This window comes from Lipophrys pholis (assembly GCF_963383615.2).
Source record: "Lipophrys pholis genome assembly, chromosome: 18".
In the NCBI taxonomy this organism is placed as follows: Eukaryota; Metazoa; Chordata; class Actinopteri; order Blenniiformes; family Blenniidae; genus Lipophrys; species Lipophrys pholis.
Window position 1 is genome coordinate 18,337,708 of NC_137646.1, and position 25,202 is coordinate 18,362,909.

Genomic DNA, 25,202 nt, shown 5'->3' on the forward strand with positions numbered 1-25,202 from the left:
CCGCGTGACACGGAGCTGGAGAGTTGTTGTTGTGCATAAAGCCATTTTTCCTTGGGTCACCTGACACCACACTGCTGATCCCATTGGTGGATTTTTATGGGTGTCTTTTGTAGCTTTCACAAGCTAAAGCAGTGGTTGGTTTCGTTCTTGTCGGCTCCGGCCGATATTTTGAATTTTGTCTTCTAATACAATTGCATTTTATTTTTCAGCTAAGGGTTGTCAGAAGGTTGTAAGTTGTGTCGACATACATTTCTTGCCAAGATTTGCATGTCAAAACTTTTGTTACAGAGGGTAATATGTTGGTTTTGCTTTACATAATACTTACATTTTTTCCAGATATCTGAGCAGCATTTTTCAACTTTTTTGTATGCGCTGCATTTTTTTTTTTTTTAAAGACACTTCACAAAGATGAAGTCCCAAATTATTCTATAGGTTTAAGATTATTTCTAATCTGTGATTGAATATGCTAAAATTCATACCTAAATTTCTTTCTTTCAATTGTCTTCCCTTGTTATGCTGCTTTCTTATACTGTAAACCTCTTTTGTTTGATCCATGTTTCCCTGAAGCAGTATCACTCATCCCCATATTGACCAGTCCAGTGACATGTTGTATATTGACGGGCTTGCCCCATTTTTCAAAGTGAAATCATGACTAATTCTTTTTTCGTATTGGCGCTAGGATGAGTGTCTTTTTAGACCCTTTAAGTAAACAAGGTTTTTCTGTAAAGACGTCATCCACAACAACGTAAATGTATTCCAGGCAGAAGCTACTTTAGCCGTGTTTCTTTGATTTAACCTTTTGAATTACGTTGACAAAGTGTTATTTTCTTTTCATGTGTTGCTACTTCAGGCATGTTAAGCAAGACACTATGTTTGTATTGGATTGTATGACGTGATTACAGAGCTGCAGATATCCCTCAACCTATAATACGATGGTTTGATGATAGAACTAGGAGAATGGACTATAAAATAGAGCTACTAAAGTACAAATATGAACGAACAAAATAACACTTTGTTAGGTAGTGTTTTATTTCAACTCCACAAGTGTCCAAACTGATGCTTGAAAAGGCAAACCTAGAAATGGAGGGGGCTGATGTCAGCCTGCTTGAGGTCAAACAAGCTTGTTGCATTTTATTTTTTTATTTTTTTGTTTAGCTCTGCTTGTAAACAAGTTGCCCGCGACTGAACTTTAACCACACGTATTTGGCTACCCCGTTTGCTATTCCCAACCAGGAGCCCTCCAGATAGAGCAGAGTGAAGAGTCTGACCAGGGGAAGTATGAATGTGTGGCCACTAACAACGATGGAACGCGCTACTCTGCCCCAGCCAATCTCTACGTCAGAGGTAGGACGCTCACGTTGACATCATCAGCATGCTTCTTTCAAACTTTATATTAACTTCCTTGTTAAAATTCACGAGGTTTCTTTAAATTAGCAAGTAAAGTCTTACAGGGGTCATGTCCCATGAGGCCATTGTAAGTATGCTTTATTTTGATGTATGCATATTTTTATTTATTTTGATTTCTCTTGCACTTGACTTTACCTGCACTGATTTGAACCTACAATTTCTGCTGTGTTACGTGTTTCTGGTCCTTTTGGTTGATGATCCTGAGTCTAACACTAGTGACTAGAATGCTTGCTGTGTTTATCTACTAATAGCTTTAAAAACCTGATTGTTGGAGGTGGTGGAAGGTTCCCCCTCCATCGATCTTCCTTTCCCCAGTAGTGAACAGATCCTTTTTTCTTCCCACTGATCCAGAAAGGACACATTCAAAATCAATCTAAATTAATTTCGCTATAAACAAAAGAAAACAGGATACAAACATAGATTTTAATTTAAATATGCAATCCAGTTTGCTGTCCTCCAAATATGTGTCTTGCAGAAATAGTTGCAGCTTCTAGATGGGGCAGTACTTGAAATATATTTCCTCACAATATTAGCCAATGCAGTACAGTTCAGATGGAGTAGCAGCAGGAGCTTGCTTTTAGTAATCTTTCTTTCCACTGAGCCTGCAATCTTTCACTCTTTTTAAAGTCAGAATAATAAGTGCAGTAGTGTAACTTTTCTTACTGCTTCTCACATAACTGGCACAGTCAAGGCCTCATTTGTTTAAAGCACTCGCTTTTATTCTTCCACTATTTTCCTAAATTCCCTATAAATACAAAAGTCCTCAGTTGACACTTCTATTTTTTTTTTTCTTTTTTTAATATAAATTCTTCAGAGAATTTCAATCTTTTGTTATCATTAACTGCCATCCAGTTCAAAAGTAATATTTTGGGGGAATTATCACTGTTAGCTAACAATGCTTGGGCAAATTATGTCTGGAACATTATTATTCTTTCTTATTCAAACTGTTTGAATTCAGACAGGTTAGACCTTTGCTTTGTAACCTGGTGCCAGGGAGATAAAAGGGGCTCCCTGCACCTGCGAGACGGACAGTCCTTCGAATTGTTTAACTCGCTTTTGAACACCTAAAACATGGGCTTTTTACTCTCTGTGTTTCCCTTGTTTTTCTCCTTTCCTTATTTCATTTTGTTCTGCATCAAATTCCCTACATCCCTCAGAGCTCCGAGAAGGTTGGTGTGTTTTTACTTTTTGACCACGACACAAAACTGAAACTAGATATTTTAGTTATTTCCTTTTTTCCCCATAAAATGTTACTATTTACATACGTTTAGACTCATCCACCGGTGTATTACCACAGGATATATATTTTCCTCTATTATCTTTGCTTTTATACTCCTCTCAGGCACATTCAGTGTTTATGTTCTCATTGAGAATGCCCCCGGTCCTCGTCTCAGTGCTTGACTGTCCGACAGGTGGTGCATGTTTGCATCTTTGAGGTGGGGTGGCAGGGACGATATTTGCATCTGCCCGAGGGTTTATTTGCATGGTCACCTGTTAATGTTTGAACTACTTGTGTCTTTTCCCCTGCACCCTTTACCCGGTCAGTGTTCCTGCTTGAATCCTCTGATCACTCACACCACAGCAGGTGGGAAAACATGAGCAATGAAGTCGACTCAAAAGTATAATCCACGCCGCAGATAGGAACAAAGTCCTTGATTTAACCAGGGCACCTGAAACTAACAGTTGCTGTTGTATGTCGGTGCAATGCTTTGCTGTGCCCGCTGAATCTTTCCCCGCATACAGCAATTTAAACATCACTACGCTCAAATCTTCCCCGTGGTGTTCTCCGACTGAAGTTTCCCATAGATAAAAATATGTTCCGAGTGAAATCCATCCTCTGTTGTAATTGGTACTAAAGCCTTACGTCAAGCTGTAAAAACAATCTTGCCCTCAGAGATTCAGCGTTTCCCCAGCTGAGGATGCGTCTGCACAGGAAGTCAAGAAAGACTGATGTATTTAGAGCGTTATCCACAAGACTTGACAAATGTAATGATATTCAAATGAGCGGGGTAATATTATGTCTGTGGGGAGCGTGATCCAATTGGATATTAATTAAATATTGAGTGAGAGAAACGTTGTATTTAATAATGCAAGCAGTTCCCCTAGATTTTCTCTCAGGAGAGCCGCAGTCTATTGAACAGAATGGGCTTTGTGAATTAGGAGTAGGCAGACGGAAGAGCATACAGTGAAGATCGCAAAAAGAAAATACCTTCACAACAAAACTAGTTGGCACCCAAAGGATTTAATACAAACACTGTTTACAAAGTGGGTCAATTAATCACATAAATACAAGTAGTTAGCTGTTCAGATGTGACACATTTTCTTATGGGTTGACTCTAAATCCAAACCATGTTTATTTATGTTTGAATACCTCAAGCAGTAACACTGACTTCATTTTTAATTTGAATCCTCCTGAGATGCTGTTTGTTTATTATCCACATCATCTATTCTGAAACATACTTGACCATCCCCCCCCCCCCAATGAAACCTGAGGAGTAATAATGGAAATACCTTCTGTCCTGAGGTGTCACTGCTATTTTCTCCATTTTGTGTTGGCACAGTCTTACACTAACCCCTTTCCTCCTGACCACATTACCACTTATCTTTGCCCCCTCCATTCCTCCCTGACCTCCCTCACATAGTTGCTTTCCAAAGTCGCATATTGCTCTTGTATGCATGATGGACTCTCACCTCCCTTCAAAAGGCATTGAGTATTGTGTAGTATTAATGTTATAATTCAAGTTCACTATAGGGTGTAATGTCCTTAAAATGAAAGTTTTTGTGTGTTACTTTTTTATGAATATTTTTGGGAATGTGGATTAATTAGTGCTGTCAAATGATATGCATCGTTATATTACGGCTTTCATTGAAACACAGGAGTTAATAAAATCACACCAAGTTGTATTTGTAATGACGTAAGGAAAAACACATGGTCATAAATAGTAAGTATTACCACATACTTGATTGTTACTGTGGCACTTTTGTAATGTTTTATGCAGAAAAGTACATGTGTAATTGCAGTAATGTGTACCGTGAAAGAAGCCACTGTGCTTCCTGCAAATGCATCCTGCTTGAATGGCACTTCTGGTGATCCTTGATATGTGACACATAGTTTCAGAACAATTTCAGGGCACTCAATGCAAATGACCTCTCTACGCCCTTTCTGATATACACCGCATTCACAGGCACAGTGTCCTTTAGAAACTATTTGAATTGACATCAGTCAATGTGAATAATTTAGATTGATTCACGGTCATGAATTGATTTGCAGAATCATTGATTGCAGTGTGGAGAATTATATTAATACTGTTCATCTTTAATAAGCTAAAGATTTCTCGTTTGTCATTGATTTTGGCCAGCATTAAGAAAAAAACATTTGAAACATAGCATCGCATCATCTTCTAAACTCTCTGCCACAGCTCTGATGTCAAAAGCCACTTGTAAAAGCTTACCTTTTCTATCCATCTTTGTTGTAATGTTTGCCTTGAAAGTAGGCTGGCAGAAGGCAAAGTGGGCTTCTATTCATCCATGACTTGGACCTAAATGTATTGCAAGTGTGTAGCTTAGCCTGGTGAAAGTTCCCCTACCGTGTTTTCTCTTTTTTCCCCCCTCATCACTTTAATGACTTTGCGATCACTCTAAAGTTGATCTGAATGTGCGAATGTATAACATTTGACAGCCCGAGTTTTTATCTTGGCCGCGCCTGAAAAGCCCCGAGAGGCACCATTCCGCTGTGTTACGTGTGCCACTCCTGGAGTGTATTATTCGTATGTTTGTGTGATGTGAGAAAGTGAAGCGGCACGTTATCTCACATCGGCTGGAAGTGTGCAACCCAGAAGTTGTTTTTTTGCATACAACTGTGGAGTGCTGTTGACTGTCCAGCACTGTGTGCAGTTCTGTATATATGTACTAATGGTGATGCGGTATTTTGTGCATGTTGCTCGTGTTGATGTTAACCCATTCACCACTAAAGCCAAATATAAGCCTTTAAATTGATACATTTTCTTTTCTATGCTGTAATTAACTTTTGAATGTTTTAATTCTTTCTATCAGGTACTTTTGTTCATTTACACTTGTATTTCTTTGGGAAATCAGTAAAAGCTGGTTTTCACACAGTGTTTTGTCTTGTTTCAGTACGTCGGGTGCCACCTCGATTCTCCATTCCACCTACAGACAATGAGATCATGCCAGGCGGCAGTGTCAATATCACATGTGTGGCAGTGGGCTCTCCCATGCCATATGTCAAGTGGATGCTGGGTGCCGAAGATCTCACCCCGGAGGACGACATGCCCATTGGAAGGAACGTCTTGGAGCTTACAGACGTCCGGCAGTCGGCCAACTACACCTGTGTGGCCATGTCAACCCTTGGGGTGATAGAGGCTGTGGCTCAGATAACAGTAAAAGGTGAAGGTTGCTTCCTCTTCCTAAATACTAGCGTTTCAGTCGAAATACCAAGGCTTGGGGCGCAGCTTTAAACAGTTCTGGGAGAGCACAGGTCACATTCGGTATTTCAGTTTGAAGTCGGGTTTCAGTATTAGTAAAATATCCAAGCAGAAACTACTGGCAGTCCTTTTAAAGAAACTTATTTACCTCTCACTGCCACAATAAGTCTTCTGTAGAGGATTTCTTAAAGCTTTCGACAAGCCTTGGCACACGTCTCAGTGCATTAGATTGCAGATTGAAAATATAGTGAAGTGCTTATCTCTCAGCTGGAGAGCCACAAAACCAGGAGCTCAGGGTGGGAGGGGGAGGGGGGCCTGTAGGGGGGTGAAACGTAGTGACTATTGTTTGGTGTCCTCCGTAGACATGGTACTTATCTGAGTGTAATCATATCTACACTGCAGCTCACCAGAAAAGATATCCTAGATTGGTGTCGCCATGTTCACATGCACACAGGGGACAGACCTACGTACGCACACACTCAGCTTTGTTTTTCAAAGACATAACAAAGAGATATTAGTCACAATATAACAGTCTGGCAGGAGCTCCCCCAGAAGCATACTTCAGATGGCATATAAAGACAATCTATTGCCCTGATATCTTTTGCCATGTGCCACAGTGTGAGGAATTAAAGCAATAAATTTACCTCTTTAATTATTAAAGTGATAAACACTGGGAAATCGAAGATTAATGACAATGGCACCCTTAAATGCTGAACACGGAGTATATAAGCTATTAATCTCATGCATTAGTTTACATTCACCCTTCTTTAGCCACATGTAAAGAAGAAAAAGTGAAAATGCAAAAAAATTATCCGCCCACATCATAAAATGTGCAAAACACATGAGTCTCTTATGACTGAATATACCGTGTACCATCAGTATCATGTGCAATGGGCTGTTAAATCAATATTATCAACACAAGTCAACCATCAACAAATTAAAATAAAGTCTCTACAGCTCATAATATAAATTTTATTTCTCTGTAGAGTTATAAGGCTGTAATGTATGCTGTATGTTTTGCATTTTTATTGATATTTATACTATAATTATCTTTACAGCTTTGCCCAAAGCTCCTGGCATTCCTGTCGTGACAGAGCGCACTGCCACCAGCATAACATTGACTTGGGACTCTGGTAACCCTGAACCAGTGTCCTATTATATTATCCAACACAAGTCCAAGTACTCGGAGGACTTGTACAAGGAGATTGATGGTGTAGCCACCACAAGGTACAGCGTTGGGGGCCTCAGCCCCTACTCTGACTACGAGTTCCGGGTGGTGGCAGTGAACAACATTGGGCGCGGGCCACCAAGTGAGAGCATCGAGGCCAAAACAGCAGAGCAGGCGCCCAGCACAGCACCAAGGCAGGTCCGAGGTCACATGATGAGCGCCACCACAGCCGTTATACAGTGGGACGAGCCAGAGGAGGCGAACGGCCAGATAATGGGCTACAGAGTCTACTACACCATGGACTCCACCCAGCATGTCAACCTCTGGGAGAAGCAGATCGTTCGTGGCGCAAACTTTGTCACCATCCAAGGCTTCATCCCAAATAAGACCTACTACATCAAGGTTTTGGCGTACACGTCAGTCGGTGATGGACCTTTATCTCCAGACCTTCAAATCATTGCTAAGACTGGAGGTGGGTATGCTGTGATTGTACACTGTCCTAAAAAAACTCTTGATCAATACACAAATGTCCGAATAATTTTTGCTGGTACAGTTTTAAAGTTACTGATCCTCATTGGCGAGTTTCAGTTAAGGACGTCATATCTTGAAGCTGTGAACTCTTTTAAATAAGATGTATTCCTAACAAGTTACGAAGAAAGAAATCCAACTGCTTCAAAATAATATTGTTGCAATGCAGTTGCAACAACTTAGCCACTAATTGGCATCAATGGAAGTGTGAATGAGATGAGAATGACAAGTGTAGGATGTGGAAAATGACAAACTCATATCTTCATTTTAATTCCAGTTCCCTCCCAACCCACTGACTTCAAAGGGGAAGCAAAGTCAGAAACAAGTATTTTACTTTCGTGGATCGCCCCTGCACAGACGGGACAAGAAAACCAAGTCACAGGATATGAACTTATGTACAGAAAGAGAGATGACAGAGAGGAGGTAAGCAGTTTCTCCAACTTAGTCATTGTCGGCCCATCTGCAATAAAGGGAATATGCTGAATCTGATTATTATCCCACCATGTTATTCCTTCTGACGTTCTTTCCTACCCACCGTTTTTATACCCGACACAATAATTATGCTGCTTTCCGGTTGACTCAGTGCTGGCAACTCCTAACTTAGAGTGACGTCACTTAAGGCCCCTGCATACTCCCTTTTTGAAGCCATAAGAACAAGAAGAAAATTTGGCAGTGATGTCAGCCAGCTGCCGAAAAAAAGTTTGGGCTAACAAGTCCTGAAGCAATTGGAAAGTAGACCAATTAGATATATATATATATGGCAATTAGTTTTTCTCAAAATCAAGTTTTGATTATAGATTTACTGTTGCAATTTACCGGCACAAACCATTTCAAATATTCCGTCACAGACAAAAGTAATTACTATTTTTCCTTAAAGCAAGACATTTTATGCTGGTCGTCCATAGCCCCCCCCCCCCCCCATATTTGCTTGACTTTTTCATTATTTTTTTTTTTTAAAGTGACAGTGCCATATTTTCTCCACAGAAACGAATCAGCTTTGAGCCGACGACAACATACCTCCTCAAGGACTTGAAGCCCTTCACTACTTACACTTTTCGACTGGCAGCCCGTAGCAAACATGGAGTCGGAGCTTACACCAGCGAGATCTCCGCAGAAACTCCACAGACACGTAGGTCTTCTTCCTTATCTGACAAGAGTTTAAACAGTTTGGGATGGAACACATTTTCAAATGCATTCCAAAGCTCACCCGTGATGTAAAATCCCGCCCCCCCAAAAAAAGTGACAAAAATGTCAGGAAGGTCCCACTGAGCACAGATAAGACTAATAAGATTTTTCTTCCAATGTTTGATGCATTTGAAAATAGCAGAGATATAAACACTGAAAATAGTAAATATGTGTTATGAAGGCTACCTGACCATGCAGTATTCACTTTGAAAAGGTTGCATGGGCAGTGTACTCGAGCTTTCCTGTGAAGTCAGGAGACAAGGTTATAAAAAGTACCACACTCCACCTTTGTTGTGCAAAAAACAGTCTGGACTCAAATGAGTGATAACGTCTTGAATTATTTATACGAATGCCCACTTCTCTTTTTTTTTTGTAAATGAAAGGGCATGCCTTGCCCTCAGGAAGTCTTGTCTCTTGACATTGCATGTCAGCCAGATATAAGAGAACAGAAAAGTTTTGAGACTGAGCTTTCTATGTAGCTACAATGGCGAGAACCAATTCTCTGGACATCAAAGGGACTTTCCCATTTTCTTGAAGAACTGTCATGGTAAATCTCAATTCAAATCAGTGGGGAGAAAGTTTTGGAGTTACAACATCATAGAAAGCTCAAAGCAATTTCTGTCTTTGTAGTTAGGGACTTTTCCAACCAAAAGACCTCAGATTTATGAAATCAGTCAAAGCTGATTAATTGGAGGTTAGTTCAAACTAAACTCAGTTTGATCCAGCATCATTTAGATTACCAGTCACAATGTTCCCATTACCACATTAAAAGCATGAAAAATACCCAACAGTGAGCTGCTTTATTTGACTTTGGACCATTATCATAAATCTGAGGGCTCTGAAAGACAAGGGCACAGATCAGGTGGGTACAAAAGATGTTTAAACTCTGCCTAGATGTATATGTGTTGAGGTAAATGATGACGTTTCAAAAACAGTGCATGCCAATGTGATCAGAATCTAATAAATCAGTCATGTCTCCTTGGGAAGTTCTCTGTTGTACAATCAGGCTTTTACCACAAACCAACAGGCTTCGGAAAGGTTGGTGAAAAATACAACATTTTTCTATTTTAAACTAGTTGCAGCATCAACCTTTATGTTTTTGGATTGATGGTAACTGCTTGCCAAATTTATTTGTTTTCAGAAAGGTTTATTTGAATGAATTTCTGAAGTCTTCAGAGATGTATTTAGGATGTTATTTGAAGGTCAAGAGAAAGACTATATTAGGATATGTGATTTTTGTTTCTCTTTGTTTTTATAATTTTATTTGTCATTACAAAGGTAGGTTACATATGGTACAGCTGTCGTTTTTTCAAACAACACCTCTCATTCATCATGAGTGTTTACACATTTGTGTTCATATTTGCCTTTTGTTTTGTCTTTAGTTGTGATGTTTCACTAATTTATGATTTTTTTTTTCATTTGTCCATTGAAGTCCTTGTGCTTTTGTCCTCATTTTGTTTCATTTTATTTTCCTCTTCTTTTTCCTTTGTTTGGTCAATTCAACCATCATCACCCCGATCAAAACAAAAACAAAACGACCTTTGAAAATCTCAAATCTCAAACCAATGAATGGCCTCAACAAAACCAAACCCAAAACCAAACCTGCACCTGCTCTGAAATCCCACCCAACACAACCAGAACCCTCGGGCCCGCCTCAGGAAGTCAAGTGCTATAGCCCCACCTCTACCACCATCCTGGTAAGTTGGCGGCCACCGGAACTGGAGTTACAAAACGGGATCATAACGCAGTACACCATCCACTATGCTGCCACTGAAGGCGAGGACACTGCTGCTCGGGAAACCTCCAGCATCCCCCCGGAAAACTCACAGTACCTTTTGGAAAACTTGGAAAAATGGACAGAGTACAGTGTGATGGTCAGTGCTCATACGGATGTTGGAGCAGGACCGCAGAGCCTGCCACAGCTCATCCGCACAGAGGAGGATGGTATGTGTTCGCTAAAACAAAGCTCCAGCTGCAAATCAAACTCAACCCCTCTTAACCTACCCCGTCAAATACTAACAACCTTTGCCTATATCTACAATCCCCCTCTTCTTTTCTACTCCCCTTCTGCCTGCTTCTGATATGACTGTCACCGCACAGTACTTTTAAACCATTTTTGGACAATACGCTTTTTATACTCCAACAAACTGTGACTCGTGCCTTTTTTGGGGGCATTTTTTTTCCCCACCACGCTGCTCAATTTCAACACATGGTATGGCTGTTTTCTGCTGCAGGCCTCCAACTTCCCATCCCAACTGTCTTTTGTTTTATAAATTTTTGACTGGCAGCATTTTTTTCATGCGACAAATTTTTACAGGAACTTGACGAATGGACAAGTTCTGGACAGTGGGAATAGCAAAAGGTGGAAGAATTTTTTGAAGGCCATTTTTATTTTTATTTTTCTCTCCCTTCACGTGACTGAATCATTTTTTATTCATTTTTTTTTTTACCTTGCTCCATAGCCAAAAAATTCTTGAAGTGCTTCAAGCTTTTGCAACTCTTGAAGCCCCTCCCCCTTTGGCTCCACTTTTCTATTTTGGCAAAACATTTTTATTCCATGTTTTGAAAATCCACTCGACCCATTTTTAATGTTTGAAGATTAGGTCAGTTGTCAGACCTGTTTTTTATTTTTTGCTGTTGTTTTTTTCCCCCTTACCATTGTTGAAATATTGGTGTCATGCAGTGCTTGTTGCAGTTTGCTGCACTTTTGTGAATTTTTTATTTTTTTTTTTGTCACTGCAGCATTTTGCGCTATGGCTTCAGGCAAGATTTGGAAGAGAAGGTGGCGGGGGTTCTCCATAATTTTGACCTTTTTTCCTTCTATCCCATGGTGTTCCTCCAGTTCCTAGCGGGCCACCTCGTAAAGTTGAGGTGGAGGCTGTCAACTCCTCATCAATTAAAGTGATCTGGCGTTCACCGATGCCCACCAAGCAGCACGGTCAGATCCGAGGGTACCAGGTGCACTATGTCAGGATGGTTAATGGGGAGCCCACAGGACAGCCAGTCATCAAGGACATCCTGATTGATGATGCCCAGGTACAAAACATCCTAACCCTCAGCAAGCCACCTCATCTCTCAGACACATAGTATTGCTTTTTCCTGTTTACTTTTACATGCTACAGCAGTATTGTCTCAGAGTTTTAAAGAAACTACTTTCATGTAGCTTTATATAGGCTGGAGGATAGTTGAACTGTATATACTTGTAGGTATGATTATTTCTTCCTATGATCTAAGCATTTTTATCCACAAACATTTTTGGTAGAGAAAATCTCTGTCTCACTAGTAGCGTCTGTACCCGGCCTTATTTGTTTTTCCCTTTTCTTCCCATTTTCTGAACTCATTTTCAGTGGGAATTTGATGATTCAACTGAACATGTGAGTATCCAAATCTGACAAAGTTCTAACACTGTTATCCCCCACTCTCCTCTTCTGCATTAATGTTGTGTGTCTCTTATGCGAGAGTTCATGAGTGTTTCCTTTAAATGCCTTTACAATGCTGGCGTTAAAAAAATGGCACTCTAGTTTTAAATGTCAGCTTGTTAACCACAAAAGGAGGATGCTATTTTATTAACTGAAGCTGATCTACACCATCATTGTACTGTGACCTTTTCATCAGATCGGAGTATATGTTGAGAAAATGAATCTGGTTTTGATCATTATGCTGATAGCGCACCCTCTTTCTATTGCTCTGCTTGCTCAAATCTGCAAATAGGGTGTCCAATGTAAAAATCTCCATCTTTATAGGAAATGATCATCACAGAGCTGCAGGCTGAGACAACCTATTCAGTTACCGTAGCAGCCTACACAACAAAGGGCGACGGTGCACGCAGCAAGCCCAAACTGATCACCACCACTGGCGCAGGTAAAATTAATATCCTTGCTAATAAGTGTCCTTTGTAACTCTAAATTACACTGTGTCTATAACACTATGCAGAGTCCATCCACGTTGCAATGAATCTGTAGTTAATGAGGGAAAAAAAACAACATTATGTACTATGCCAACCACTATTTGCACTTGTCAGTGGGCTTGTTAAGTGTGGATGTAGCTAATTGCTGTCTCATTAGGAGCAATAACTCCAACCTACTGCTGTGACAAGGTGGTGCTGAAGGCACTTTTAAAATAATACTACATTTGTGAGAATGAGGAGGACAGAAGGGCACAAAAAGTCAACTTTATTGGACCTCTTTAACAATTAAAGACACAGTTTAATAATGAATGCCTGTCTAGTACAAACATTTTAAGGATGAGTCATGGATTTCCATATTCATAACAAGCTATCCCTTTTTCCTTCTCTGCAAATAGTTCCTGATAAACCTCGCTTAATGGTTAGTGCAACCAACATGGGCACAGCTCTCCTCCAGTGGCATCCACCAGCAATAACCCATGGACCCCTGCAAGGCTACCGCCTTCGCTTTGGCCGCAAAGATGTGGATCCCCTGACTGTCATTGAGTTCCCCGAGCGGGAGAACCACTACACCACCAAAGAGATCCATAAGGGAGCCTCATACACGTTCCGCCTCTCGGCGCGCAACAAGGTGGGGTTCGGTGAGGAGACGGTCAAAGAAGTGACCACAAATGAGGTTGTACCAAGCGGCTACCCACAGAGCATTACAGCCGAGGGTGCCACCACCTCCACTATCCAGGTCAGCTGGCAGCCTGTACTGCTGGCAGAGCGAAACGGCCAAATAGTGAAATACGCGCTGCAGTATAAGGACATCAACAGCCCGCGCAGCCCCTCAGAACTCTTCATCACGGCCCCGGAATCAACAGTCATCCTGGACGGCCTTAGGGCAGATACCACTTATGATATTAAAATGTGTGCCTTCACCAGCAAGGGCTCAGGCCCCTATAGCCCAAGTGTCCAGTTCAGGACACAGCCCGTGGATCAAGGTAGGACCAGTCCCTGAACTTTCTTAGCCCTTTCCCTTTTAAAAACAACCTCTGCCTATTAAGCCCTTTCCAACAACAACAACTTCTTCTGTGAGGCTTTCAAAGTCTGGACTCAACCAGAAGACTTTGGTATTGTCATATCCCTATCATTAGTCACTTTGATGTTACAATGATTTAGGACACTCACTTGGTGTAAGTATGTATGTCTGTTTGTGTCTTGTCAGTTAAGTAAAGGTCAGTCATTATTTTTGTAAGAGTTGGTGTTGGTAAAAAGGTAAGAGAACAGTGGGAAAGTTCAGGGTAGCTCTGCTTTCAGACTGGTTTCAAAGAGGCATTATCAGGTAAGCACTGGTGTGAGGGTAGATGAGATAAAGGAGATTTTTTTTTGTGTCTAAATCACCCGCTCCCCCTTTCTTTTAGCAGTGTTTGCAAAAAATTTTCATGTGAAAGCTGCCATGAAGTCATCCGTGTTGCTGACGTGGGAAATTCCAGAAACCTACAACCCCGCGCAACCATTTACTGTGAGCATTGCAGCGCTAAATATATTTTAAAATGTATTTCACGACGGTACTAAAAGGGTACACACTTCAGTTAATATATGCAGCTCGTAACTACAACCTGTGTCGCGCATTGCTGCAGTATTAAAATCCAACTCATTAATCACTAGATCCTCTACGACAACGGGCAGAGCGTGGAAGTGGATGGGAAGCTAACACAGAAGCTGATCACAGGTCTTCAACCGGGGACCCAATACTCCTTCCTCTTGACCAATCGGGGGAACAGTGCAGGAGGTCTTCAACATCGTGTGTCCACGACAACGGCCCCAGACATCCTCCGCACCAAACCTTACCTGATTGGCAAGACCAACTCAGACGGCATGGTGACTGTAGAGCTACCAACAGTAGAGACACCTGAGAAAGTACGGTAAGCTAAAGAAGATCCATGCTGCGCTGTCCCTTCACAATTGAGATAAAAGCCTAAAAAATGTAGGTCATGATTTCCAGTTTTAGAAATAAAAAAAATTTAAAAATGGGTTGATTTCCAATAGTTTCTGATTACTGCCTTTATCTTGATTTGTCATCTCACATCAAGCAAAAAATAATCAGATTTGCGATAAAATGCCTCCTTTGTTGAATATCGGATTTGAAAAGACGTCATTACAGTGAAGTTTGATCACTGCTAATGCCCGCATTACTGATTATATTACCCACTGATTGAAATAAACAAGTTAACTTGGTGGCTGACCTTGTCAGGGGTGATTCTTCCAAAACAGTCATTTATATTCATCCCTGCATTTCAGTGTAATATCCACTTCACCCCAGTCATTACACATCGGAGCAACCCGGCTCATTTAAGCACACTCTTCTAAGCCCTATAAAGTCTCTTATAGCCTTTCAACAAAGCCCGGGGTTGTCAGAGGTCCAAGGAGCACATCCGATTGCAGACTGAAGCATCAAAACCATCTTGGGTTTTTTGATCTTGCAGGACGCACTTGGCCCACTGTCTCCCATGCCAGAGCTTAAGCTAATTAGTTTCCCATTAGCCTGCCACACTGCCATCCTGGCGAAGGCGAGCTAGTGCAGTGCCCAACCAGGAGGCCCGGCTCTGGCAGGAGGCCGTTATCTCTCTTGCCACTCTGATGAAGGGATGAAAATCCCTCTAATTCTGTATCTTCTCTGCGTTCACAGAGGTCTACTAATTAGCCCACAGGGGGCCTTATTGAGGTGCAACCATATTGCCTGGCTCCTCTGAATCTGCTTGAATTAATCGGAAAACTAAAGCAAAAGCCTCTGATCAAGTGATTAAAAAAAAAATAAAAAATTAATAAATATGATTGTTTTATTTTCCTTCCGTTTCAGACAATTATTAAAGGGATCGTGTTCTGTTTGTTTTAGATGGATTTTCAGAAATAAACTTGGGGGGGGTCTGCCAATTGTAAAATACAACATTTTTTAACTGATAGTGTGTCTTGGATGATAATATGAATGTACTTTACATTTGATCTTACAGGGGATATTATGTTGTGGTAGTCCCTCTGAAAAAGCAACGCACGGGCAAGTTTTTCAAACCCTGGGACAACCCCGATGAGATGAATCTGGAGGAGGTAGGTTCAAAGGACAATCAGAAATTATCAGGAAAAAAAGAAAAATATGAATTAAGAAATACAAGTTTTATTTCAAATTTGCAATTGTACTTCTTAATGAGGCATATGCCGTGTATTTCTTTTCTCAAAATAAGGAAAAATAAGATGAGGCCGTTAAGAGGGCAGGAGGAACAGGAGATGAGTCTCGCTGATTGACGCAAATAGCTGCAGAGAGCACTGTTCATATGGAAATGAGAACATGAAGTAGCCATCAAGTGCACTGCAAACTCAACCCCCATCCCCACCTCCTCCTGCTGCTCTTTGTGTCTGTGGTAATTACCTGAAGAGCTGCATCAGGCCTTCATGTCTCCTCTCATTTCAGGCAAAGCTAGGCTCCTGCATATGCACAAAACACTTGACAACTTTTTATATTTAGCAAGTTGAGATAATTCAGGGGCTCCTGTGCAGTGCATGCATGACTAGATGTGTAAGCGAATGAAGGCAGTTAACACCTTGTGCTTTAAGCTGTGGTTACCTTTCAGATATGCCTTCAGAACAGATGTCATTGTGAATGTCAAAGTCCCTGTACCTTCGATTCAGTTTCCCATGTTTTCTGTCCTTTACAGGTTATTTCATGCAAAACAAACTCAAACACAAAGAATTATAACAGTTCTTCAATTTTTACACTTGCAACTTTTGTTTGCTTCTTTTGCATAAACATAACCAAGCATCGCATGTGTAAGAGGCAAAAAGAAAACACTGTCTCATCTGGCATTGGCTTTACAGCTTATGCCTACAGGCCCGTGTCAGTAGCCTTGACCGATTGCCCAAAAGTCACCCCTCTGTCAGAATTTATTTGTTTGTCAATATTGGCACTCACCTTTTCACAACTTTTCCCAAGGGCAGCTAGATTTAGCCGTGTTGACAGGAGAGATGATTGAAGACATTATCGGGCAGCACCAACAGCCCCGCAGCCAAAACAGAGCACACACAAGATACGCACACACTCCAACATGAGTGACAGCTGCAGCAAGGCTCAGGCGCGCACGCACGCACGCACGCACGCACGCACGCACGCACGCACACACACACACACACACACACACACACACACACACACACACACACACACACACACACACACACACACACACACACACACACACACACACACACACACACACACACACACACACACACACACACACACACACACACACACACACACACACACACACACACACACACACACACACACACACACACACACACACACACACACACACACACACACACACACACACACACACACACACACACACACACACACACACGCTGCAAATGCACATGCACCCAAGTCAGAGATATGCATTCAGACACCGAAACAACTAGCCGAGCTTGATTATAATTATTATCCCAGTGTGGCACGAGAATTTAAAGTCAGATGATGCAGAGTTTTATGAAGGGCACAGTATTTATTTTAGCTCCTATGTTTTCATATATTATTATTATTATTGATGAGCTCAAGAGAAAAGGTGCAAAATACATATTTGATATTAATCACCCACTATAATCAATTGTAATGATTTAAACCATGTTTGGGATCTGAAAAATATTGAAATGTAATTTTTTAGGTAATGTCCAACTAGATTATCATTGCAGTTTTTTTTTTATGTATTTCTGTGTATTTGCCAAAATATGGAAGATAGACATTGACATGAAACTCCCTAATTTTTAATTGACTATATGTTAAAGTCTGATTTTATCAATGAGGGGGGGAAAAAATAACAATTTAGCCATGTACGTTTTAAATTAATTTTCTCTCTTTCTTACCGTTTGAAGCTGTTGGATTATCCTCAGCTGTTTTATATGCTGGAAATCCACACAATCTTTTAATCTCACAATCTTTTGTAGTCCAAAACAGATGAAATAAGTCATTGATCTTTTTCTGTAATGTTCTGCCTCGCGCAATCAAAATTTTCAGCTCAGCAATCAGAGGAAGGGGAAAAACAAACCTCAGATAGACAGATTTGGTTTGCGTGCGCGTGTGTTTTCATGTGTGTCCTGGAACGTGTCTCTCTGCGTGTTATCAACTGTCTGCTTCTTCCTCACTGTAGCTGCTGAAGGAGATAAACCGAACGAGCAGAGGCCTTCGGTTCCAGAGGCAGGCAGAACCCAAACCTTATATCGCTGCTCACTTCAAAGACCTGCGCAAAGAGTTCACCCTGGGAGATGGCAAGATCTACGGGGACTTTGAAAACAAGCAACTCCAGAATGGCCAGGAATACATCTTCTTTGTGCTCGCTGTCCTGGAGATGTCTGAAAATGTGAGTCTGCTCTTTTGCCTCACGCTGCATTATTCCACTTTTTATCCTTATGCGTCTCTCATTGTGGAGTTCAGCTTAAGACACGCTCGCCGCTGGGTTCTCCCTCGCTAGTGATTTCTTTTGTTCTAAAAACTGTACATGTTAATAGACGGAGAGGGTTAAGTCCTTTGCACCTTGATGGAGGGTCAGAGTTTCCTTCTGGTCAGATTTGTTGCTCTCAACCCTTGTGAGGCTTTGACTTGCAAATTTCAAGCTGCAGCCGGCCTGAGAAGCTGACCCCTGCTGCTGTAGGGAGACAAGCCCCTAAAGACCTTTGCTGATCGCAAGAATACCTTGATAACGGGGCTCCTCTTTAATTGCGTAGTACGCGTGGTCGGCCTTATCTCAGCTGCTGCAGCCAGTGTGTACGTGTGCATGTGTCTGTCTGGACGGAAAAGACCAGAAAGCTGCATGATTAGGCAGCTCCAGGCGAGATGATGGATTTGATGAGCTGCAGGGTCTATAGTCTTGCCTCACACTCTCCCTGCTAACCCTGAGTTCAGGTAGAGCAAAACCGATAATGATGGACAGAGGGAAATATCTAATTTGCCCAGTGAAGCGTATATTTCTTTTCCCACAAGACCATTTTTTTAATCTTCACTTAGAATATGAAATGGTTCAATCAAGGCTCCTGTATAGGAGAGATAGTGGTGATCATTTTTATTGGTCAAACTGGGGCTAAGCGGTAATTTCTGCTGAACTGAAACAAAGTTTGAATTGGCTTTTTAATTGTGCATTGTTGGTCATGCTGTCTTGGCCAGAAGTGCCCATGTTGATACGCTCTGGAGTGAGGTTCAATTAACTTGATGTTTTATTACTAACAATCGCAGGTCAGAATCGACATCATATAAGAAGTTTAAAAAACCCTTAGACAAAACTTAATCATAAAATAAACATGAGCATTAAATGTTTCTTTAGAACCAATGAGTAGTTGGTGCGAATGCTTCATTTAGAATTACTTTAAAGTTACAATGCAAATTTGACATCCTTACTGTGGCGAGGGCATAAGCTCCTCTGGCTCTGATAGGTCTGTCGGTCTGTACAGGCATGTTAAATGGGTTATTTGCAGGGCAGTGCTGCATGCCAACATTGACTATCATGAGATTAGTATTCAAATAGCAATAAAATGAAAGCGCTTTTAATAATTAAAGGTCATTATGGAATGTTACTCATCACTAGATGATGGGGGGGGGTGCCTATTTAACGGCAGAAAAGTCATAACTGATTTGCATTTCTCTGTCTCAGATCATGTACGCCACCAGTCCCTACTCCGACCCGGTCGTTTCAGCAGACATCGACCCTCAGCCAATCATCGACGAGGAGGAAGGGCTTATCTGGGTGGTGGGCCCCGTGCTCGCCGTCGTCTTCATCATATGCATCGTCATTGCCATCCTTCTTTACAAGAGGTGAGGGTTTTGAATGATAGTCAACACAGCGGAGAACATAAGCACATGAATCCATGTTAACGCGTTCTTAATGTACATGCAGTTTCGCCACACATCATCCGCAAAGGAGCCGCATAAGAAATGCACTACATACACAACATTACTTATAGATGGCGATTTGAAATTCATGTCATGTATCGCTACTGAGCGTTTATGTGTGATCATTAAATTTTTAACATTGCTCAACTAACACATTTCCACACACAAACCGTCAATTAGCACATTCAAAAGCACACAGTCAATGGAAGAGTCGAACTGAGAGCCCACAGTGCATTGATCTTCAAACTATCCATGACCCTCGCTCTCAGCAACACGCAATAATTTACATCTCGTGCAAATAAATCCATGCGTATAGCTTCCCAAACTGTCAAGCCATCAAGTGCAGAGTATTCGCACGAGCACATGACTGGAAGTTGATCAGACGGCTCACGAAATCCACGTGACACTGGATGAAACTTGATGTACAACCCTTTCACACAGAATCAAAGACAGGTTTTTGTTTTTTTAGTAGTCTTTTTTAACCCAAAACCCCCCAGTGATAGCCGGACCTCGTGCTGTCACTGCTCGTCAGTCAAGCGCAGGAGTGGAGAGCTCTGACTATCTACTGCGTGTTGCTGCGCGTTTGTGAAGCGAAAGACAGACCCGGGGGCTTGGGCCAGCTTCCCAGCCGTCCTCGCTCCACCTCTTTTTACCACTACTCATTCCACAGGGGGACTCAGCTCTTGATCTCGACTTTGACCTTATGCTGCCCTCCCGTTTTGCTTGCCAGGACACACACATGCACACATATACACCGTTTTTTTTTTCCTTTTTCTTCATATCCTTTGCCATCTTGTCTCTTCTCACCTTTTACATAAGGCAAATATTCTGCCGCGTTCATTCAATCAAAATATCCATGCCTAAGCAGAATTTCACAGTAGTCCTTAAGGTGTAATTTGGGGAAGGTAAGATTAGTAACTGAGGACTCGGCACAAGCTAAAATCAGTACCATTATAAATAGCGAAGACAAAAAAGTCCTATCAATAGCATCCGTAAGAGGTTTATGACTGCAGCTGGCTTTTGCTTGCATCTTATTGTCCTTGGGACTTATTCATATTAAATCGTGGTCAGGATAATGCAGAGGTGAACTGAAAGTGAGTGAAGACTGCTCATGTGGTGGCTTCGGTGCTTTCATTTGCGGTCGGCAGATTTACACATCAATGACCAAGCCAGTGTCACCGCCATGTTACGGAACATGCACTGCATAATCGGTAGAGCTCTCGCTCTGGTCGGGATACATTTTTATGAGACACAACCAACATGGGGTAAAATAATGTGGCTCTGGGACAGCTTCATCAGAAAGAAACATGAATCAGAGCAAACTGTAGAACTACAACTACAGTCGCTTAAGTCAGAACCAATAAATCAGTTCTATCTCTTCCAATAAAACTTAATTTTTTTCTTTTTACCATTTAGGTGCATAATTTATACACATTCATTTATAATAGTGATCCCATGCATAGTTTCTCTCTAATCACACATGCATGGATTGTGAATATGTATAAATTGTGATTTTTTTTAATAATTGCGGCAGGAGTAGGCTGGCAAACAGACAGACACAGCAATTAAGAGTCAAGAGATGACTTTTATGCTTGAACAAGAAGCAATCAGCTGAAACTGCTTGAAATAGCAGAGATACAATGTACAAATCTTGGATGCACCTGGGAAACTGTAGTATGTGAAACAAAGAGCCCCAAGGCTGCATAATTGAGCATAATCTCCGAAGTGAAGCATCACTAATCTCGCACGCAAAGCAAAACTGAGATATGATTGGTATCGTTTGTCTCTCATGTAGACATTGGTTCGCTTACTCAAAGGAAATAAAGTAGGGAAATTCTCTAAAGTCAACAGTTTTACCATGTAATGTTGTGTTGATATTTCTTTCCTTGCTGACCAATGGAGCAGCAAACCTGACAGGTAAGAACCAATCAGAAGTAGACAAATCTCCTTTGGAGTCATTTTTTCTCTTTATCTGATCTCAATATATCAGAAGTGGTCTCACTGAAGTTTGATTTGTCAAACTGCGTTGTTTTTGGCATCATTGAAACTACTTCCTAATGTTTGACTGCAGATAAATGAGATAAGATATTTTGCCATTTCCTAGTACAGATAAAGTTTATGTTCGAAATGCCACATAATCATGAAATAATGTTTATTGTATTGAGTGATATGTATTTCAGTCTTTGAAACTGACATTTAAACTACTGGTTGGGCATAAAAAATGTTACGACACAACAATATAGGGTTTAAACGCACATTCAGAAAAAATTACTGAGAAATTTAAAAAGCAAGTTGCAGAAACGGAAAGTCTTTGAAGTACAATACAATGCAGGACAATAGTCCTGCAGTAAATAAACGGTAAAGGCAGCACATAATGGACTCTAAGCAACAGCCATGAAAATCACTAAAAACTAAAATCCACATTCTATCTGACACCATCAGTGAAAAGTGAACATTAGGCTTCACTAAAGGTAGTATTTACTTGCTACGGGCTTTTGTCCTGGGTAGCACGATGCTCAGAAGAGATGATGTTATTCAGTGTACCCCCTGTTGCTTTATGTCCTGAAAGAATACAGACTTGCCACTTCCTTAATTACATATCTGCTTTCATTGTTCATGAGATCACCAAGCAAGCTTCGAGGTTGCGCAATAAGCAGCCTTGTGTGCCCAATGCATGAAGTAACCCATCGCAAACAAAGAAAAATATGCCATTTGTTCCACAGAAAAAGGGCAGAATCTGAAGCTAGAAAAGGTAGTCTCCCCAACAGTAAGGAAATGCCGCTTCATCACCCCACCGACCCCGTTGAGCTCCGACGTCTCAACTTCCAAACACCCGGTAAGTGTTTCAAATGGAGACAAATGTATTTCTGTTACTTGCCGTTTATTACAGAGTGGATATGCATTGTGGAACTGGATGCCAATGCTCATGATTGCTTGCTTTGGATTGGCATTACATCACCGGCTGCTCCTTATAAAAAAAAAAAAACCTCTGCTGACACAGAGCCCGAACGTCCCCACGCCCTAAAAAGTCATCCTTGCAGCGAGATTGCTGCTAAACAAGCAGCTAAACAGTTTGCAGGTAGACAGTGGACAGGTGCTTGGAGGAGGCAGAAAGGGTCAAAACTGACAGTGTCGTCCTGAGGGACACTTCTCAGTGGAAAGTGGACAGGCAGAAATGCAAGCTCGGCAGTTTCACGGCATCTGTCATCTTCCTCTGCACCTGGGTTATCCGGGTCATCAAGACAAGAGTGTGCTCCTGCCTGGCTGATATAGTGGAAGTCGCAGGATGCAGCACTGCAGCATCGGATCGCAGCTATGTCTTTTCATTCTGTATGCAAGCCGAGTGATAGCGATGAGGAAGTGGTGACAAGCTGTAAACACCCGTGTTTACTTGCGGCGACCTTTAGTGCCGAGGCGAGTGGTCAGTGGCCATGCCTCGGCTCAGTCGTGTGGCCATTCCTCGCCTCGGGGAGAAGATTGGAGTCACAGTCCATTTATCACCTGGAAAGGCGGTATGCATCTTTAGCCCCATCCTGACCAAAAGTGACACTCTAAACTGCTGTTTGAGTTCCTCTGGCACCGGCTGCTTTGGTACAGGTGTTCAGAGACTGCCAATGATGTTGTAATATCAAAGCCATATTTTTCAGGTCAGCTAGTATGAAAGGAGGATGAATTATCCCCGCAGGCTCATTTTTGCTAAAGATTATGCATATTTATGAAAGCTCTTCAATGATTTCAGGACCATTACAGACCGTTTCATCCTAGTAGAGGGGTATTTTTCCTTTTGGCTCAGAGTGATCTTAACCATCCTTCCACTATTTCACTTGCCTCTCAAGCCATCATTTTACCCCGCAAACAGCTTTTTCTGAGAGCCTGTATCTTGGCTCCATCCCGCTCCCAACCACTTTCTCTCAAGTCCCAAAGCGCTTCCACATTAGACCACCTCTCTCTTCGATGCTCACCACCCTTCCTTTCACCTCTTTACCCCCTCAACGGACATTTTCGTCCTAAGGATGCTTGATGTTTGAGCGACGGCGTGTTGGGAAAGGCACTTTCATTGTCGCCCAGCGGTGGAAATGGATTTTGAGTAGTGGGCTGCGATAGAAACAGCCTTTTGCCGTCTTTCAAAGAGACATGAGAGTGGGTGGGAAAACAGCACAGCTTCCATTAGCTAATGCCCACTTGTGCCAGACACCAAAATGAAACATCGCCTCAGCGTTGTACAGAGAGAGCGAGACTGTCGCACAACTGCTGTGTCAAAATGACACATGAATGCTTAAGGTGCAGATCTTTGGCCACTGGCTGGATAACTGCAGTATGTGTGAAAAGCTGTTTGATCTTTTCCCTCCATTGTGAACCTCTAAATATGCCGAGGGCTCGGCCTCAACTATTACTTATATTCAACTCGGCTAATTTGACACTGCCAAAGTAAAGCAAACTTAACTGTTGGCTGAAGTTTTATGTTGCAGACTGTGCAAATAGTACATCACCACGTCAGCATTCTCAGATTAAAACAAAGGTTGGAAGCCTTCTCACGCCTTTGTGTGGGATGTTAGGAGTTTTATTCCCTGTATGCTCTCTTTATTTCCCTGAACTAAGCATGGTGGCCTAGCTGAGCTTTTAGCATGATGGTTTGTCTGTTACTAATGAATGTCCCATTTAGAAAACGCATAATCATTCAGCTACTTCTTGTCACATTCTGTTTGTGAAACAGTTAGTCATCACATTGCTCTGACGTCTGCAATGTATTTAATTCCACCGCCGTTTCCTCCACAGGTTCAGGTGCGCCCAGTCACCCCAGTAACCTCCATTTGTCAAGTTAGTTGGTCTCGATTATGCATTTGACATTTTGTTTTTCAGCTTTAATTTCCTCTTTTTTTCTTTCTTCCTTTTTCAAAAGTGTCTCTGCGAAGTCTTGTATTCTCATCACCATCTAATCCATCCGATGTTAATGCTACGTCATCACAGGAGGCGGAGTTTGAAATGACAGCCTGATCACATGTCATCACTCAAAGCAGACTTCAACATCTGGCCTAACACTGAATGTCTTTTTCGTTTTATGTTTTTTGTGGGATGTTTGCATCTGTGCGCTTTTTTTTTTTTTTTTTTTTTTCCTGTCATGCTAACTATCCGCTGCAGCATTCCCGCGTGAATAACAGTCTTCTCTCTCAATAGGGAGAGTCCCAGTGGGGGCAAAGTGTGCTCGATGACTTCTCATTGGCTTCGTGGTTCATATTCTCTGTATGAGCATGGTCACTGCTTTGAGTGAACAAACTAGCCTAACAAAGATTCACTCTTCCATTCCCCCCCTGTTATAACCACATGCTGCTTATCTAATGAGTCACTGTTTGCTCGTGCTTGGGTGCTGCTCTGTGACAAGACCGGTGGCTGACCTTCAGTCTGTTTGCTTGACAGGTATGGCGAGCCACCCTCCCATCCCCATCATGGACTTGGCAGATCATCTGGAGCGCCTGAAGGCCAATGACAACCTCAAGTTTTCGCAGGAATATGAGGCGAGTCTCAGAACAATTCAAGGCGTCGGGAGAAGTCTGGAGTCTGCTAATATTTTATCACCATTTTGTATTTAAGAGTGAAAAAAATAACGTATTGCTCTCTGGTGTGTCAGCAGAACAATTGAAATGATTAAAT

General features: G+C 41.7%; 1 protein-coding gene across 3 annotated transcripts in view; it reads left to right on the forward strand.

The window, feature by feature from the left end:
- LOC308123995 (receptor-type tyrosine-protein phosphatase delta) overlaps window positions 1-25,202 on the forward strand; it is a 128,047-nt gene that overhangs the window by 83,344 nt on the left and 19,501 nt on the right. Inside the window, exons 6-23 of one of the 3 annotated variants that reach the window (XM_080486750.1) lie at window positions 1,234-1,344; window positions 5,542-5,811; window positions 6,908-7,489; window positions 7,823-7,968; window positions 8,530-8,674; window positions 10,369-10,674; window positions 11,573-11,766; window positions 12,078-12,104; window positions 12,474-12,591; window positions 13,033-13,620; window positions 14,041-14,141; window positions 14,288-14,544; window positions 15,631-15,724; window positions 17,821-18,030; window positions 19,315-19,475; window positions 22,277-22,389; window positions 24,330-24,371; window positions 24,969-25,066. In XM_080486750.1, the coding sequence (XP_080342876.1) occupies window positions 1,234-1,344; window positions 5,542-5,811; window positions 6,908-7,489; window positions 7,823-7,968; window positions 8,530-8,674; window positions 10,369-10,674; window positions 11,573-11,766; window positions 12,078-12,104; window positions 12,474-12,591; window positions 13,033-13,620; window positions 14,041-14,141; window positions 14,288-14,544; window positions 15,631-15,724; window positions 17,821-18,030; window positions 19,315-19,475; window positions 22,277-22,389; window positions 24,330-24,371; window positions 24,969-25,066 (3,563 nt within the window). The remainder of the gene's footprint in view (window positions 1-1,233; window positions 1,345-5,541; window positions 5,812-6,907; window positions 7,490-7,822; window positions 7,969-8,529; window positions 8,675-10,368; window positions 10,675-11,572; window positions 11,767-12,077; window positions 12,105-12,473; window positions 12,592-13,032; window positions 13,621-14,040; window positions 14,142-14,287; window positions 14,545-15,630; window positions 15,725-17,820; window positions 18,031-19,314; window positions 19,476-22,276; window positions 22,390-24,329; window positions 24,372-24,968; window positions 25,067-25,202) is intronic. The other 2 variants (XM_080486751.1, XM_080486752.1) reach the window with 2 other exon arrangements.